Here is a 19,230-nt window from a genome sequence, read left to right as displayed (position 1 = left end):
AGCCGGTCGTCACATGTGCACTTCGTTCTCATTCAGAGCGTGAACGATAATCCCTTCCCCTTTCGTTCTCAGTCAGTCAGTCAAGCAGACACCCACTTCTCCTCTGCCTGTTTCGGTCAGAGGACAGACTCTGCCTGTCGAGTGATACTTACACAGCAAGCACTGTCAGGACCTGGACCAATCAGTGAGGTCTTGATTGGGGCCAGATCAAGTCAAACCATGACTAGTCAGATCTGGCCTAGAATATCACCTGATTTCATCCAACATAAATCCTGCCCACGAAAACTGTATTAATCAGAGAGGGTCCGATCGAGGCCAGATAAATATCATAACTAGTCAGATATGTCCCAGAATATAACGTTACATGCACATATTTCAACTAACATTACAAACAATATAACAATAATGCTATAATCCATATGACGTCCTTGTAATGACGTCAAGATCATCCCCGGCCATATGGGCTGTGATCTTGCCTAGTTCTGAACGTCACCGGAGTCACCGGAGGACGTTATCATAATGCCATCATGACGTCATTTGGCTTGCATGGTAGTGATTCATTGTCAAATGTTCTGATCATGTATTGTAGACTATACTTTACTTACTTAAAGGGGTAAACCACCCATTTTCAATATTCAGCCGATTTCCGTGTTATCCTCCCTTGGGATGGGTCTGTTATCACCCCTGTCATGCCTTGGCCAAGGCTCAGTAGTCGGACTACCGGAGTCGGACTACCGGACAATCCGTTATCGCCCATAGACTTGTCATTGCAATGCGCATGCGCCAACGCACGTTCACAGGAACAATGTACTGGTCGCTCCCTCAGTGAGAATCGAACCCGGGTCGTCGGATTACCAGTCCCCGTCGCTACCGACTGAGCTAACCAGGCAGCTGGCGGACTTTGTTTTTTATGCTTGGTTTTACACATGACTTGGTAACGGAACGCGACGCGGCGGTGAAAAATACTCTGCCTAACCCTAAACCTAACCCTAACCCTAACTCTAACCCTAATCCTAACCCTAACCTTAACCTCAGTAAAACTATGGCTAAACGTGATGCTAAATAAAAATGTCGGAGCTGCGCATCCATCTCAGTAGCGTCCTCAGTAAGAACGCATGGCTAGAATTCCCAACCCTGTAGTCTCGAATCCCAGACAAGACCAAGGCTGATATTAAGGCTGATATTGGGACTACCCAGCTCCTGGTAGTTGGTAGTCTACTGAGCCTTCTAAGGTATGACAATATTGATAACAGTCCCATCCCAAGGATATGATAACGCATGTATCAGGTGCAATATTGAACATAATATTGAAAACGGGTGGTTTTGAAAATGTCATTAGGAGTTGTGTGGAAATTAAAAATAAAAATAAATCACACCCAATGTGAAGTGAGCGGTGGTCGTGCTTGCATAACACCTAGACTAGGATTTGAGTCTAGGATGTACAGGCTATGCTACACACACACGTTTTGCTATGGCAAAACGCTGAGGGAAAAGGCTACAGACACACACACAGGCACTCTATGGAGCGGTTTGCCACCGCTCTAAAGTTACCCCCCTTCTGTGTTGCCTAGAACTGGAGGATTGATTTGGGGGTTGTAAATCACACCGGTGTGATGTGACGTCATCAGCTCTTTAAGTGTTTCTGGTAATATGATTTTCCACTCATTTTCTAGGTCTGTGGCAAAAATGTAATCTTTACTAAAGTGGGGGGGGGGGGGGGGACACTTCTTTGGCTCTTTTTTTGTCCTACGTGGTCACCGCCGTTCGATCCCTGAGTTGGGGGTGTTGAACCCCTAAAATGCTCCCAATGAGCAGGGTGCTGCCATAACAGTAGGATATGGGAAGCTGATAGATTATATACTGCCTAAAGAGGTGGTAAAAGTACTCACATGTTTTACCTAAGTAAAAGTATCAATACTGCAATGTAAAAATGTACCATTTACCATTTAAAAATACTCTGTTAGGGAACGGTCACACCGCACTTTTATTCTACCTATGAGGGATTGGAATCAACATGTACTTAAAGTACCAAAAGTAGAACGTATTCTTAGTGCCCATTTCAAGTTTTCAAATGTGGCGCTGATTTTCCAGCTATAGAATCTGTCATAAATGACTCTAATAACAAATACAGACAAAAGCTGCACGCCATGAAACTAAAGAAGTACAAAAAAGTTGCTGAAGACTACCTAAGGAATGAAGTGTACGAGTGGGAAATCAAGACGCCGTCTGCACAACCCGAATCCACCTCTACTCTACAGAATAGCGGAGAGCCGAGATCCAACGCCAGCGCGCCCCGTGCGCCCCGCTATGTGGCCACACAACACCACCGACCTATTGAGGAATCCTCGCTGGACAGCGACTTCACCGGTGACAGCGATAGTGGTCTTCCACCCCTCCCACGAGCCCAGCATCGACCCACCCAACCTCGCCAGCCTTTTTTAGATCAACGCAAGAACCAATATCAGCGCAAAAAAGGTGCCGGCGGGGCAGAAGGGCAAAGAAACGAACGTCCCTGGACACGGAGCTACACAAGAAAACGGTAATCAACATATCATCGAAAGAACTATCTAATGACCAACTCTCTGTGCTTTCCAAGGGACTCTCATTTGTGCCTATTAATAGTGAGTCCGTGAATTCTTTTGGTTTAAAGGTAGACCTGTTTAAGTGCTTTAGACAAATTAAACTCAAACACTTTTTCTCTAAGACTCCAGGTTTACCCCCTGCAGCCTCAGCTGCAGGTGCCCCTATTCGCAAGTTTAAACCAAAAAGTAAATTCTCTCCTAATGTATCCAATTCTTCCATTAATACCTTTTGTAGAATTGTTGAACAGGAGGTGTTAAAGATGAATGAACAGCCTGTTCGGGTCTCTCAGAACTTGTCACAGGGGGAAAAGAATGCCCTTTCTGAACTTATGGGTGATAAAGACCTTGTATTTAAACCGGCTGACAAGGGTGGGGCACTGGTTATCCAGGATGCCCACAAATATCGGTTAGAAATACTTTCACAATTAGGAAATGAAAAGTTTTATAAAACATTAAAAAGTGACCCCACTGTTTCATTTCAAAAGGAGATCCGCATCTTTTTGGAGAATGCTAAAATTAATGGGCATATTTCCAAGGACGAATATGATTTTCTTTATTGTCAGCATCCTATCAAACCTGTCTTGTATACGCTGCCCAAAATTCATAAATCAATGATTGATCCTCCTGGTCGCCCTATTGTGGCCCAAAATGATTCCCTTTTGTCTCCTCTGTCCGAATATGTTGATTTTTTCATTAAGCCCTTCGTCCAGACATTACCTTCGTTTATTAAAGACTCCACAGATTTAATAAATAAAATCTCCCTCATTTCTGACCTGCCTGAGGACGTGGTATTACTAACTCTTGATGTTACTAGTCTGTACACTAATATCCCACATGATGGGGGACTAGTAGCACTGCAGTCCTTTTTAGGCAGTCGTGATTGTGATGCAACGCCACCCAATCAATTTATTGTCGATCTTGCTGCATATGTCCTGAAATATAATTATTTCAGTTTTGATAATGACTTCTACTTACAAGTCTCTGGCACAAGCATGGGTTCAATTTTTGCGCCTAACTATGCTAATTTGTTTATGGGCTTTTTTGAAAAGAACTGTGTGTTTAACCCTTCTATTAACATGTACCAATCAAAGATTTTGAAGTGGTTTCGCTACATTGACGATATATTTTGCATTTTTAAGGGCAGTGTTAATGAATTAGAGTCATTTGTATCTGCTCTTAATGAGTGGGACCTAAACTTAAAATTTACTTTGGAGTTTAGTCTTGAAAGGGTTCATTTTTTGGACATGTGGATTATTAACAGTAACGGCTGTCTTACCACTACTCTGTATCAAAAAGAAACTGACAGAAACACTTTATTATTGGCTACCAGTCTTCACCCACCGTCTTTGAAAAGGTCCCTACCAATAAGTCAATTCTATAGGCTTAGAAGAGTCTGTTCCTCCACAAATGAATATATTAATAAAGCTTCAGAGATGAAATCTAAATTTACCCAAAGAGGTTATGATTCAGAATGTGTTGAGCAAGCCTTCACATTGGCCTTAAACAAACCCCGTTCTGAACTTTTACAAAAAAGCAACAAAAAAGAGAAGAAATTTTCTGTTACATGCGTCACCACATATTCTGCCAATTCTTCTAAGATCCAATCTACTTTTAAGAAACATTGGCACATTCTTAAGTCTGACCCTGAACTAGCGCCACTTTTTAAATACCCTCCCCTCTTTTCCTTTAAAAGAGGTAAAAACTTGAGGGACCATTTGGTTCACGCTGATTTTCAATCCTGCAGCTCTGCTGCACAGGGACAGACCCTTTTAGCTCCCCTTCCTAAAGGAAACTATCCTTGTGGACGTTGCGCGCAATGCAACAACACAACGAAAACTACATTCTTCAATCATCCGCACACTGGTGTCAAGTTCAAGATCAGAGGGACTATCACCTGTGCGTCTACTAACGTTGTGTACCTCATACGTTGTCCCTGTGGACTTGCCTATGTAGGTAAAACGTCTAGGCATCTCAAACAGAGAATGAGCGAGCATAAAAGCTCTATAAGAAGGAACGATCGGGAATATCCCGTCGCAGTCCACTTCAATGATATGAAACACGATATATCAAGTTTTCGTTTCATAGGCATTGAACATGTTTCCCTTCCCAAGAGAGGTGGACATCTTGATAGTTTACTTAAACAGCGCGAAGCCTATTGGATCCACACACTAAACACTCTAGCACCCAGGGGACTAAATGATGAACTGGTACTTAATGTGATGCTTTAATTCTAATTGTTGCTTTTTCTTTTATTTTTTGATTCAGGCACTAGGATATTCAGCTGCCTGATCCTGACTGTTTTTAGACTTTTTATGCCTGACAAATGTAATAAAGATTTCTCTGCTGTATTTTATTTTTATTTTTATGTGTAGCCTATATATATTTAGGCCTTTTTCTGATCGAATTGATGTTTTTTCTTATACTATATTGACATAGTTGACACACATTGTGATCCACTGTTTTGTATAAGTTGTATTATGAATTTGAGATGTGTATTAACTACTGCTCTATATACTGACGGTGATGACAAGATCACTTTAACTTAATGATCGCCACCTGTTGAGGCTCATCTCTGTAATGAGGGAGACTGTGATTGGTTGTATAGATCTCTGTGTGTGTATTTAGCTGTCCTGCTACAATGTGTGAGCAGATATGCCTGAAGAAGGTCGTTGACCGAAACGTTGCATTATCATTAAATAAAAAGGAGTGTTTTGGCTAAGTGTAAGATGGTGTGCGGGTCATATGTGCTACTGGTGCATGATTGAAAGTTTTCAAATGTAAAACTCTACTTTGAAAATAGAGATTGCGTTAAGACACGTTGTGAGCTTGTATTTTCAAATGGCCGGAATGTATTAGGGCTGAAGTGGTTCATGTTTTGTAATGATAATCAAAATCTACAAAGTAACTAGTGACTCATTTTTTTTGTTAATTATAGTGGAGTAAAAGTATAATATTTTATCAAAATTGTACTTAGAATAAGTACAGTACTTGACTACATGTACTTAGTTACTTTCCACTACAGCCTAAAATGCTGCTTTCGGTATTGTCTCTATGGCATTCTGATACCACACAATTTATCACATGATGATATGTCATTAACAGTAATATTTAGAATGCTTCAGTTGATGTTACAGAACCGTTTTACTGTACTGTTAATAGGCTACTAACTTGTATAGCTAAACTTGAACAATTATTCATGGCATTTATTAATGTATTCCTAGATCAGCGTTTCTCGAAACTTTTTAATTAGAAATAGAAATAGACCGTTCTGCTCGGCTTCCCCGAATTTCTGGATGTCAATGTTGTGTGACCCAGAGACAGGGGAGAGGGGGATGAGGTCACCAGATGGGGGGGCAGTCTTCATCATGCACTGAAATATCCTCACAGTGTTCAATGAAGGCTGACGGGTAACCAAAATGGAACCAGATTGGTCCTGTAAGGCTCACAGGAATTTACTGTGGAACTTCCCACAGGCTAAAAGGTGCTGTTTTGGTTAAAACAAACATGTTTGTTCGGTAACAGGGCTAAATAGCTCTGTCTTGTGATAGTAATCATTGCTATAGAGCGTCTGTTCAGTAACAGAGTTAAGTAGCTATTAGTATTTTTTTTCCCCCACAATTTTGTAACCCATTTTTCACCCAGTGACAATTGCCTAAAGTGTAATCCTGGGCGCTACTCTCCCTCTGCCAACCTGGGGAGAGCCCAGAAACTGAGCTCATGCTTCTTTCAATGCATGAGTCGTGAGCAGGCCGCTTCTTATCACCTGACAGTGGGAGGGTGACGTAGCGTGTGGAAGGGACACGTTATTCCAACCAGTTCCTTTTCTCCTCCATTAGGCGCCCTGGTTGACCAGGGGGAGGCAGTATAGAGACCAGGATTACTGCATGTTTTTTGTGAGGGTATCTATACCCTAGGAGTATAGGTAACATGCAAACTCCACACGGAAAGGCCCTTTCGCAAACCCCACCTAGGGTAAGGGCACCGATGACACGGAGGAGAGAACGCTCCCCCCAGCGGTAATCGAACCTGGGAAATTGTTTTTATGCTATATTAAGAAATGTATCTGGGGAGCCTCCTCAAAGACCCCTGGTGGCCAATCTCTATTCACCACCTCTATTCTGTGTGTCCCTCTACTACTGTCCCCAGGAGAATGCACATCCTTCCCCAGCTGGAAGCAGAAGCCACCATGAATAACCTCACCGTCACCGACAACACCGAGCCCATCAGCCGAACTGTGACACCGGCTGCACCCGGATACCCGTACCCGTACCCTATCAGCTTCCAGGTACTACCAGTACTTAACTCTTATACTGCCAGATTATTTATTTATTTATTGGGTCTGGTGCCATCAAAAAGCAGCTTACCTTTGCAACGTTATAGTAGATTGATAGACTTTTTTTTTTTTTTTTTGCCTTTCATGCCTGCCTGGTCTGCACTTTCACAGACCAGGCAGCAGAGGGCGGCGTAATGCCATTAATGTGAATTTGGCCGTTCCGTCTTGCCATAGATTGGGAACACACATTGGCCACAAAGCCCCAGGGCAAGAGAAAATCAACACGGAAGAGAATTGGTCTCCGTTGATGTTAACGCATAATGGATTTTTAAGACCATCACTGCTCGCCATGTGATTACAGTACACGGCGGCGCGACCCCTCGTCAGCTTAAAGGTCCATGAAACACAAAATCACTTTTTCTATAAATATATATTATATCAATGAGTCACTTGTGATAGGGAGCAGTGATATGGTTCAATTTGCCCATAGGCTTGGGGATTCAGAGCTTTCTGCTGTCTCTGTAGCTATTTCTGTGTACTTCCACTTTCTAGGTTGAAAAGAAATCTTTGGCGCCACTCATTAAATATTAGCTATCACTGTTCTATTGTGTAATGTGACGTAGGCATATCTAATTAATATTAACGTTTGTTTTACAGAGTCTTATCAAGGGGGGGGCGTGGTTTCACTGTATGCTTGTTTCAGCCAGAGAGAAGAGCAGGCTCTGTCAACAGACAGTTACACTGTGTGGTGCCTGTGTTATTTTCTGTGTAGTGTAGCCTGTAGTGATGCGCGGGTCAGGTTTTTTTCATAACCCGCACGACCCACAGCCCGCACGAAACGTAACCCGCCCGCGCCCGCCCCGCAGAACAATATACAAATCAACGAATCCGCCCGCCCCGCAACCCGCATTTAAAAAAAAGATGGTATATCATCTCCAGAATAGCTCATCTGTATACGGCTCTTCTAAGTACCCAACGTCGCTTTACAGAAAGGTTTACAGTAGCACAATATTGTCATGGGCTAAATAAACAAACGTGTTGTTCAAATTGGGGTTTAGCCTAAAAGACATTCATTCAAAGACGTTCATTCTCTCTGGGGCATCGTCGGGGAAGAATGGCGTTTCAGGTTTTATGTCAATCATATTTATACAGCGCAGACAGCAAAAGACGGACAATATTACATTCTGTTGGTTATTGATTCACCAGATTGGAGAGATGGGATCATGGGAGCGACTCGAGGTGGGCGCATGGTGATTTTCCAATGGCCTTAAAGTCCGAGTGACTTAAAGTCCGAAAGGCTGTTCAATTTAGTAGCCTATATGAGAGCGGAGACACACAGGAGGAGGAGAGAAAGAGGAGGAGAGGCGGCTGACTTTGGATGCGCAGCATGTGATGTTTAAGATGTTAAACTTGGTCTCACACATCACACATAGGCCTATGAGTGATTATTTTGTTTGATTTGAAAGCATGATGGATAATAAAGACCTGGATGTTACCTCTTATTGTGTGATCCAGGATGGATGCAGTCAATTTGAAGAAATAATAATCCAGCATGGACAATAAGAAAGCACTGGCCTACGTTTTCATTCACTTCTTGGCTGAAAATCTATTCTATATAGCCTATATGTCATTTTATAACCTAGTTTAAACTAAGGGAGGCGGGAGCTGCTCGACTCTTTTCAGACGAGCGCTGACACAATTGAGTGCGAGAGCTTAATTGAAATGACCTACATAATATATGCGCAGTGAACTGGAATTATATAATTAATTATTTGGGAGCAGGTGTGTAAAGATTCTAATCTATAAACATCTCAAATAGCTTTTATACTTTTTTTAATTCTCGAGGCGAGCGTGGTTGGTTCATTCAGTCAAAAAATCCGTCTCACTTGCGAAAGTTGTGTTTCAAATCGTATCCGTTGACTGGCTGGTTATAGTCTATAACTTACCCGACACAAAGTATTTAGCTATAAACGGACTTGTGTGGATGACAGAGACACATACGGTAAGTGAAATCCTGCTGAATTGTTTGTGCATTCTTCTGCTGTGCTCACGTTGTGTCAAATGTTGGCAAAATGCGGTTCGCGGGCCCAACAGGAGCGGAATTGGGACGGTCCTCGCACCAAGGAGCGGAGGAGAAACCTCGCTCCTCTCTGGCGCATTTTAAAACATGCTCGCTCGCTCATGCTCGTATTCAAACATTATATTCTTATTCTTATAGGACTACTCTTATTAAGAATAAAAGGCAAATAAGAACAGGTGATTATTCTTATTTATTTTTTGCACATGAGAGTGGTGATAACCCGCCCGCCCGCCGCCCGCCAATATTGAGTCTCAAACCTTGACCCACCCACCCGCACGCGGGCGGGTTGGCGGGCGGGTGGGGGCACCGGGTCGGCCCGCGCATCACTAGTAGCCTGTGTGTGTGTGTGTGTGTGTGTGTGTGTGTGTGTGTGTGTGTGTTGTGTGCGTGCGTGCACGTGACAGTGCACGCACACACACAACGTCCACACACGAAAAATAGCAGATCTACAAGCTCACAACACGTCGCGAAAGCCAAGCGACGCGTTGTGAGCTTGTATATCGGCTATGTATGTAGCCTAGCTAATAGCCGTAGAGCCGAAACCAACGTGTTTACATGAGAAGCTGCTGCTGCAACGGCTGTTAGCTAGGCTAGATAGCTACATAGCAGATATACAAGCTCACAAACGCCTTGTGAGCTTGTAGATCTGCTAGTTTTCGTGTGTGTGGACGTTGTGTGTGCGCGCGCACTGTCACGAGACACACACACACACACACACACACACACACACACACACACACACACACACACACACACACACACACACACACACACTACACTACACAGCAAATAGATATAGCGCTAGCCTAGCATCCATTCTTCACTGGTTCCGTGGTCCAGAGCTGGAGAAAGTGTGTCCATGGATAAAAGCTCTGACAGCTTGTTTGTAAAATACCTGCACATTTTAATTGGTTACAGAACATGGAGTTGCCGAATCTTTATACTTTTTACACCTCCAATGGCTGGTTTTAAAAAATGTTTCCGAAATGGAAAAGCAACAAGTGCCCACTGCTGACAGCTTCGGTCTGTCTCTCTTTGATAGAAGACGCATTACTCCGCCCCCTCCCCCCACAACGGCAGATAACCACGCCTACATTTTAGAAATCTTTTCATGTTCTGAAATCCCATAAAACAAATGAGAGGCGGGGTTTCTTATCCCTTTAAGGACATCAACAAGGTAAACGAACGAACGGCCGTATTGGCGCGGCTCACTCTCTAGAATTGGGGCGAACAGGAACGTCCAAAGCAGTATAAGAGTTAATTTGTCAATGAAAAGGTGGGGGATCCTGGGTTTCACGTGCACTCGCACGCACGTGCACACAATCTATCAATTTGGAATGAGCAATCTGAATAACTGGCATATAACATAACAAAGATTCTATGACACCATGTATGTGTGTGTATATGGACGGGTTTCTGGTCCACGTTAAGCCCGGATCAGAGTCTACGGTGGAGAGCTATCCACCGCAAATTTGAGGTGGAAAGCTTTCCACCTCAAGTCAGAAAATAAGTGCAGGCCATCATAGTACGCCACGGTGGAGTCCTATTCACTGTGACTGTCTAGATTGACCAATCAGTAAACGGGGTGTAGAGCCTGTCTGTCTGATAGTAAAAACAGAGAGATGTGTTGGGACGCGGTGGAGAGCTTTCCACCGCGAGGAATGATGTAACGTTGTAGTTTCATGACTCAAAAAGACTCGAAAAGACTACACCGCGGTGGATAGCCTTCCACTGTGGACCCGACTATGATCTGGGCTTTACACTGATAAGAACTAGATGCGTGCGCAGGTTGGTACCAAAATTAGCCAATGAAACCAGCGCTCCCCAAAACAACAGGTTTGGGGATTGGTGGAATTGATTACATGATACAGTCACCTGTGCATGTAGTCTCAATGTTTGTAAACAGGAAACCCGTCCATAGCATGTCTTTGTGTCACTGTCAACAATAAAGCACCACAGAACAATTACAAGAAACTGAACAAACACATGAAACTATAAGTAAAGAAAAATGCTACAGCCAAAAAGGTCTCTATTTGGAAGGATGAAAACATAGATGACCATATAGTGTGTGCCAGCGGCTACGTCATTGTAGTCCTTAGCGGCCATTTCTTGGGTCAAAACACAGGTGTTTCAATTGTTTGATTGCATAGAACTAATGTTATAGTCTAATCAGAACACCTGTGTAAGGCTGTGTTTACCCAAGAAATGGCCGCTCTTAGAACTACATTTGGCCCACCCTATATAAACAGCACTACTGCACAGTGGAATAGAATAATTATCTTATCTGTTTCAACATCAGAGGTGGTGTATCAAAATAGTAAAGTGAAAATGTATTTGTAAGAACACTGCAGTGCACACACAGCCAAAGTGCCAAACTCACTGTTGCTAACAGAAATATCAGTGTACAGCAGTAATATCACTAATATGTCCAGTCCAACCAAAGCAGATTCAGATTCAGTCTGATTAATTGTCCTGTTTAAGGATGTATTTCCTTTTCTTGTTCATGTGTGTTTTGTCCATGACTAACTGAATCCTCTTCATATGCTTGCAAATTCAGACACATTGCAGTCAGTTCTTCTCATGTATTAAAGACAAGTCATCACAAAGGTCTCTCCTCCTGTCTCACAGTCTCTCTCACTGGCTCTCCTGTCCTCCAGTCCTTATTTAATGTAGTTTCCCTTCAATGGAGGGGACATAGAATTAGGACTGGAAGTTTTAAAGCAAGCCTAAACTGAGCGATGCGTTCTCTCATTTCGCACGAACTCACTCGCGCGCGCACGCACGCACACACACACACACACACACACACACACACACACACACAGACAGCGCTGTCCCTGAGCAAGCAATGTCACGACTCAGGCTAATCATGCCCACAGCGATGGGGACATCACACTCATTCACACACAGCACAAATCGCTCCAAATCAATAACACTGCACAAGATAATAGCAAACAACGTGTTCTTACCTTTCTTTCAGTTGAAAACCGCCCAAACATCATAGAGCCCACAGCCTGCTTATTTTATCCCTGCTTCAGTTTACTCCTGTGGCTTTGAGCGTTTCCATGTCCTTTTGAAAAACTTTTTGTTTGTCTCTTTGACACTTTAGCAGCCGGCTAACACTAGCTTGCATGTGTTGTTAACTTGTTGCTGGGTAAACTCCATGTGTTGTGCAGCATGGGGACACAGTGGACCAAAACAAATAGTCGCATCCAGCCAGGGCTGGATTAACCATTGGGCCGTTGCCAGGGGCCCTTGGCTCTCAGGGGCCCTTGGGGGAACTGGGCCGCGTGGTCATTGACAATTTACTATAATTAAATGTATAAGTTAATCAAATATCAAATGTGTGCGCCCCTCCTCTGTTGTCTACAGGTGCTTTCATGGCCCACTGATGATCATCATGGATTTTAAGCCATGATCAAAACCAGGGGGTTAGGTGGGGTTATAATGGGGGTGGGGGGGGCCTAAAAAATTTGCGTCCAGGGGCCCTCGCGTGGGTTAATCCGTCCATGGTCGCGTCATCACGTGATCGGCGCCTGTCAAACCTCTCTTTTGTTGTAATGATTAAAACGCATACAAATATTAAAAGATAAGCTAACAAGGGTCACATCAGAACAAAATAAAACAGAGAGAACAGAGATTAAAAAACTGTTTATTTATGGATTTTTATTGACAGGGGAGGTCCCGGATCCTTGATTCCAAATCAAATAGGTACCTGGATCCAATGAAATAGGTGCAGGTCCGTAAAAGCGAGGTACCGGAACATGTTCCGGCATGTTCCGGCACACATTAAGCGCTGGGTACTACCCATACCCATACCGTACCATCCTTCCAGGTAGGCTACTACCTGTACCCGTACCCTATTAGTTTCCAGGTACTACCCATACCCATACCCTACCAGCTTCCAGGTACTACCCGTACCCATACCCTATCAGCTTCCAGGTACTACCCGTACCCATACCCTATCAGCTTCCAGGTAGCCTACTACCCATAGGCCTACCCTACCAGCTTCCAGGTAGTACTCCCATACCCTATCAGCTTCCAGGTCCCTACCTAAATCTCCAGCAGTTCATTTTTGATTGATTGATTGATTGAAGACTTTATTAGAAGTTTGCATAGGAAAAGGTACAGTTTCATGACGGTACAGTTCACTGGTACAAGGTCTACTAAAAGGAGATCCATGAAAAGACTAAGCTTATTTCCACAGGAAACCGTATCTCATATAACATTGAATGACAGACAAATAGAACACAGTACTATGCAGTAGATATGTAAAGAAAGTAAAATGAAAGAACAAAAAAGGAAAACAGTAAGTCTAAACAAACAGAAAGTATATACAAAGAAGGGGCAGGGGAGGGTAGGGCTGGTCTAGGTTTTTTTTTAACCAGTTGCGAACGGCTGCTGCCTGTAAGTGGTTTTTCAGGGCAATTTTAAAGGATGCTAGTGATCCACACTCCTTTATGTCCTTCGGTAAGGCTTTCCACATTTTGGTGGTATAGCAGAAGAACGAGTTTGACCCTTTGTTGGTTTTGACTCTGGGTTGAAAGTGATCTGTGGCTCTGCCTCTGGTGTTGTAATTATGGACATCCTTAACGTTTATAAAGTACTAGACCTTACCCGTTCGAATATATGTGCTGCAAAATATGTGCAGAGTGTGGGTTATGGGGAAAGTAACTGTAACTGCATGGTGCGTGCGTGAGAATATGTGGGAGCATCATAATGTAAGGAGCAGCCCATGGAGGAGTGTATATTTAGGATTGATACAAATAATTTAACAGCAAAATTAGGTGAATAGAAGTATGAGGATGTATTTGCTCCACATAATTTTTCTATACCCGTTGGAAGATAGAAGAAACAGTGCTATAAATTATAATGATTATATTGTAACTTTTAGCAGATTGAGTGAGGCAGTTCGCCTCCTACGGGAGACGAACCCCAGCCCCCCACTCAGCAGACAAGGAAGCAACCCGCAACACCAAGAAGACAAGCCCACTTGGCATGGCGAGTTATGGCCCGATCTCTTGCAGGGTTGTTACACTACCCCCTCCTCACAGAAGCGCGCCCTCACGCTTCACTGCCCACGGCCGTTCCTTCACCCGGCGGCCGCAAATCACCGGTTCCGCGGAGCGGCGACCCGCGAAAACGCGATCGAGGGGAAGCCAGGGTAGTTGGCCCCCCGCCCTGGAGTCACCTCAAGCCGCGGCACATCCACTTCTTCATCTCTTGCAGGGTCGTTACAATATCGTCACTGTCGGGCAGAAACCTTGTATCTCCAAGTTTCAAATAACAAACGCTTTTGGACATACAAGGTTTCCACCCGGCAACAACGAAACGAACATGTTCCTCAAGTAAGAGATGGTTCTATAAATTATAATTTTTACAATAAGCAGGTAATACACATCAATATGATAAGCACAAGATAATGTCAGTACATTAACAACAATATAACAATATAACACATGCATAGGAATATATATCTAGAAAAAACAATAACATAGGTAGACAACGCACCTAATTAGTAAAAAACTTCTAAAACCTAAAAATAAATGCTATCTAGCTTCATGTATGGTCATTGATGGTCATAGAGGAAAGGGGGAGTGTTACATTAGTGCTATGGGTTTAGGTGGAATCTGAAGAGGTGAGTCTTCAGTCCACGGCGGAAGCTAGGGAGTGAGTCTGTAGTTCTAACCGGACAACGACGATATGCATTTCTCCCATCCAGGTATCAGTGGCGGGGTTCCTCATGCTGGAGATGGTGCTTGGTCTGAGCTCCAACCTGACAGTGTTGGCTCTCTACTGCATGAAGTCAAACCTCATCAGCTCCGTCAGCAACATCGTCACCATGAACCTGCATGTCCTGGACGTGATGGTGTGCACCTGCTGCATCCCCCTCACCATCACCGTAGTCCTGCTCTCCAGAAAGGTTGTTATTATTATTTGCAAGCGTAGGTCGCAGTTTACTATCAGAACCGTCACATCTTGACCGTCCGTATATACGTCCGCATGTTTGGGCTCTCACAGCATATCTCCATATAGACATGGATGGGTACCAGGAGTCTCCAATAATATATGGGTAACTGGTCCGATATACATCACTGGCCAGATGGCCAAGACATGGCGCGACCTCGCCCTAAAGTCTTACTAGTATTAGTATTATTATTAGTGTATAGTACTTGTCAGCACTGCGAGGCGTTGTGTGCTTGTAGATCTTATATTTTTACTATTTTAATTAAGATTTCCGCCCGACAACGATGATAAATAAAAAAAAAGAGTGAACTCTTCTGCCCCCTGCAGGGTGACACGGCGCTGATCTGCTGCTTCCACGAGGCCTGCGTGTCCTTCACCAGCGTGGCCACCGCGGCCAACGTGCTGGCCATCACCTTGGACCGCTACGACATCTCCGTCAAGCCCGCCAACCGGGTGCTGACCATGGGCCGTGCCCTGAGCCTGCTGGCCGCCATCTGGGTGCTCAGTCTGGTCAGCTTCTTGGTGCCCTTCATGGAGGTGAGGCCATGTAACTAACCATGGGCAGAAACCTCATCTCCATATTATGACCTTTTTTTTGTTATTGTAAATTAACGCCCTATTTCAGTAAAGTTTTACGCTCTCAAGAGTTACAGCTCTACAAGGGTCCATTTTGTTACCAACTCTCAATCACTTAGCTGGGGACCACCTGGAGCCCCCTCAAGGACCACTGGTGGTCCCCGGACCACTGCAACCACTGCCCTATTTGATAAGACTACAGGGTCACACAAAAGTATCAAAAGTAGCAGATCCACACGCTCGAAGCGTGGCGTGAAGTGTCAGGTTTTGAGCTTGCAGACCTGTTCCTTTTTTTCTTTTCTTTTTTCGAATCCTACATTTTTTTTTGACATAATGAGGTTTCCACCCGACAGAGACGATTATTATTATTATTATTATTTTTACCTTTATTTACCCAGGGGAGATTGGCTTCAGTACCAGTGTTCTATTAGTATTTATTGCACAGAAGAAAAAAAAGAAGAAAAAAAGGGGTGCTTTACCACTGTGCCATCCCAGTGGTAAAGTCCATTCCCACCACCGTGGCCGTCGTGGGTTCAAATCCATGAGTACGAGTGCCTGTACATATTGCTGTACAGGCTGTATGTACACTGACTGGCACTCTTTACATTCAAAATAGAAAGCACTGGCAGGCTTACAAACCTTGTTTGTTTGTTTGCAATAAACTATTATAATGTACTGCATATTGTTCCATCCCTGTTCACAAATGATTTATGAGGCGATATAAATAATTGTTTATTGTCAAGATGTCAGGTCAAGTTATTCCACTTTTCTCTTTTCTTTTTTTTTTTTACTTTTAAGCACAGTTTGATCAGAATGATAATATTGTCAACCACTTAAACCCTATATGTTTGAGCGGAGTCCCTCGGGGCTCTATACTGATGTTGTTTCTGTTTTCTGTTATTGTGGGGAAAACTTTTGCAGAAAATAGCAGATTGGTCTGCTTATTTTCCTGCAAAAAGCTTTCCCCAAAATACGGGTGCTGGGGTTTTAAGAGGTTAATCGTGATAATTTTTTCCATGACAATTTTATAATCGAGACATCAAAACGTCCACGTCGTCCCTTCCCTTATAGGTGGGCTTCTCCGCCCAAGGGGGCAGGGCCGAGCTCAACCAGACGGCGGCGGATGCAGCGACGGCGCTCCACCCCAGCAGCCACTACCACACCGAGCCAAGCCTCTACTACCACCTGCTGGCCCAGATCCCCATCTTCATCTTCACCGTTGTAGTCATGCTCGTCACCTACTCCAAGATCATGCAGGTACACTTTAATTGTCTCCACCAGCCGAAGGCTGAGGGAGAGTATGTTTTCCCCTCCGTCCGTCCGTCCGTCCGTGCGTCCGTGCGTCCGTGCGTGCGTCCGTGCGTCCTCGCAGTTTGTGAACAGCTAATCTCAGTCACCGTTGGCCCGATCGCTGCCAAACTGAGCACACACACTCCCTGGATGCCAATCTAGAACCTCTGCCCCACATTTTTCAAATCAGCCTCATGGTGGCGCTATAACAGGCCGATTTGTGTGGCCTGGTTGTTACCAGCTAATCTCCGGCGCCGTTGGCCCGATCGCTGCCAAACTGAGTACACACACTCCCTGGATGCTAATTCAGAACCTCTGCCCCACATTTTTTAAATCAGCCTCATGGTGGCGCTATAACAGGCCGATTTGTGTGGCCTGGTGGAGACCTGTGCTCGGAAGAGCACTGCTTCTAGTTCTCTCTCTTTTCTTTTCCTACTTTTTTTGTCTTACTAATTATTTTATGTATGTTATGTATTAAAAATCTATATTTTTGCAACTTAGAAATTGTATTAGTGTGGTTCCTATAATAGGCAACACATTGTTACTAAACTCGCCTCCTTCCCTTGCAGGCCCTCAACATCCGCATCGGCGCGCGATTCCACCACCACGCCTCACAGAAGAAGAAGAAGGCGGAAGAGCGGCGAAAAAGACGTCCGTCCATGACTGCCATGACCGCCTCACAGCACGAGGACGACACTCACGCCGACGGCGGGGACTCCCAGAACGCCAACGACGGTAAGGGCGCCGACGGTGGGGGGAGTCGGCACCCCACGCTGGGCATGCGCGCGTCCGTATCCGTCATCATCGCGCTGCGCCGCGCCGTCAAGCGGCACCGCGAGCGGCGGGAGCGGCAGAGGAGGGTGTTCCGGATGTCGCTGCTGATCGTGTCGACCTTCCTGCTGTGCTGGTCGCCCCTGACGGTGCTCAACGCCGTCATCCTGGCCGGCGCGGGGCCCAGCGACGTCACCGCCCGGCTGCGGCTGGCCTTCCTGGTCATGGCGTACGGCACAACCGTCTTCCACCCGCTGCTCTACGCCTTCACCCGGCAGAAGTTCCAGAAGGTTTGCGACCTTCGTGTCTAACCTCAGACTGTAATCCAGACTGATTCGCTTCATTCAGCTGACTTAACTCTTACAGTGCCAATCCCGAACTAGTTCGGCTTTATTTGTCCTTATCAGAGTGCCGATCCCGAACTAGTTCGTCATCTGTTTACACGGCCCGCGAGAGCGTATACCAGCACTTGACTATGTAGCATTCTATGGCCATTGGGCGCCCTCTAGTGGTGAAAAGGTGGCATTGAAAGAGTAAAAAAAAAAAAAAAAAAAAAAAAAAAAGATTCTCAGCCTGGACAGCTTCCTATATGAAAGGGACAGTCTCCGGAGACTTCCAATATACAATTCGAGACACTTCCCTTCTTGCTGTGATTCGTTGAGCACTATCCAATCAGCAATGACGCAAAATGGAAGACAGCCAGACTGAGAAGCCAAGTGAAAAGAAAAAAGTCTGCTGAACGGAGCGAATCAGTCTGGATTCCAGGGCAAAATCTCATGCACATACCTGCTACTCTATGCACCTTATGTCTAAATTGATGCAAACACTTTCTACTTTATGCACCTCATGTTGCACCTTACCTGCTAATTTTGCCTTGCTGTCTGCTGTCCCTCACCCCCCCCCCCCCCTTAACTGTGACTTGTGCAGGTTCTGAAGAGCAAGATGAAGAAGAGGGTGGTGTCCATCACAGAGGCGGAGCCTCTGCCCGCCAACGCCGTCATCCGCAACTCGTGGATCGACCCCAAGAGGAACAAGAAGGTGACGTTCGAGGACAACGAGGCCAGGCAGAAATGTCTCTCCTCCGAGGACGCAGAGTGAAGGAGGCCTCGAGGAGTGGCATCCCGTGGAAAGGCCCTTTGTTGAGCTGCAGTTCTACAGGAGTAGTCGCGTTTGGAGCGCTCCTCTTCTCCAGTGCCACACTTTGCATCGGAACTTTGCAAAAGTGCGACAAAACACACGGTCGGCGGCCAACGGCGCGCGAGAAAACCATGGCTCCCAGACCAGCTCACACCCGACAATGGGCTAAAATTCCATGGATGACAGACCCAGCTAGAGGAACCCGGGACGCTTGAGTTGTCAGTCAAATGCAGAGAGTGTCCTGTAGGAGGACGACAGCTGCTTTGTTGGACGCTCACAGCACGGCAAGATGAAGGCCCTGGAAGGCGTCCGCGCGAGAACGCTTTGAATGTGCACTTGGTGTCACATGGGCGGACCGCTTCATGGAGTTCTGCGGGGTCACAGAACATGGAGAGAGAAGGATGAGGCTGGCGTGGGCACTTGTGTCAGGCACCCAGAACTGATAAGCAAACTGACGCTGTGGGTGGGAGCCAGCCAAGGGGCAAAGCCAGGAGTGGAAAGACACACCTATACTGTACGTGGATACAAACACGGAGTCCGATTTGTATGGGTCA

The 19,230-nt window shown here is 45.1% G+C and overlaps 1 protein-coding gene across 1 annotated transcript; it reads left to right on the top strand.

The window, feature by feature from the left end:
• Nucleotides 1-6,732: 6,732 nt before the first annotated feature.
• On the top strand, nucleotides 6,733-18,637 carry LOC308294745 (G-protein coupled receptor 22-like; the record flags this gene model as incomplete). The annotated part of the gene is made up of 6 exons (XM_080737567.1): nucleotides 6,733-6,867; nucleotides 14,658-14,858; nucleotides 15,230-15,439; nucleotides 16,550-16,735; nucleotides 17,338-17,829; nucleotides 18,467-18,637. 6 exons carry the CDS (start codon nucleotides 6,733-6,735, stop codon nucleotides 18,635-18,637), a joined length of 1,395 nt encoding a protein of 464 aa, XP_080593693.1.
• Between the last annotated feature and the right edge of the window lie 593 nt (nucleotides 18,638-19,230).

This window comes from Nannobrachium achirus, assembly GCF_963921795.1.
Source record: "Nannobrachium achirus genome assembly, chromosome: 11".
Classification (NCBI taxonomy): Eukaryota; Metazoa; Chordata; class Actinopteri; order Myctophiformes; family Myctophidae; genus Nannobrachium; species Nannobrachium achirus.
This window is presented reverse-complemented; position numbering and strand designations above follow the sequence as displayed.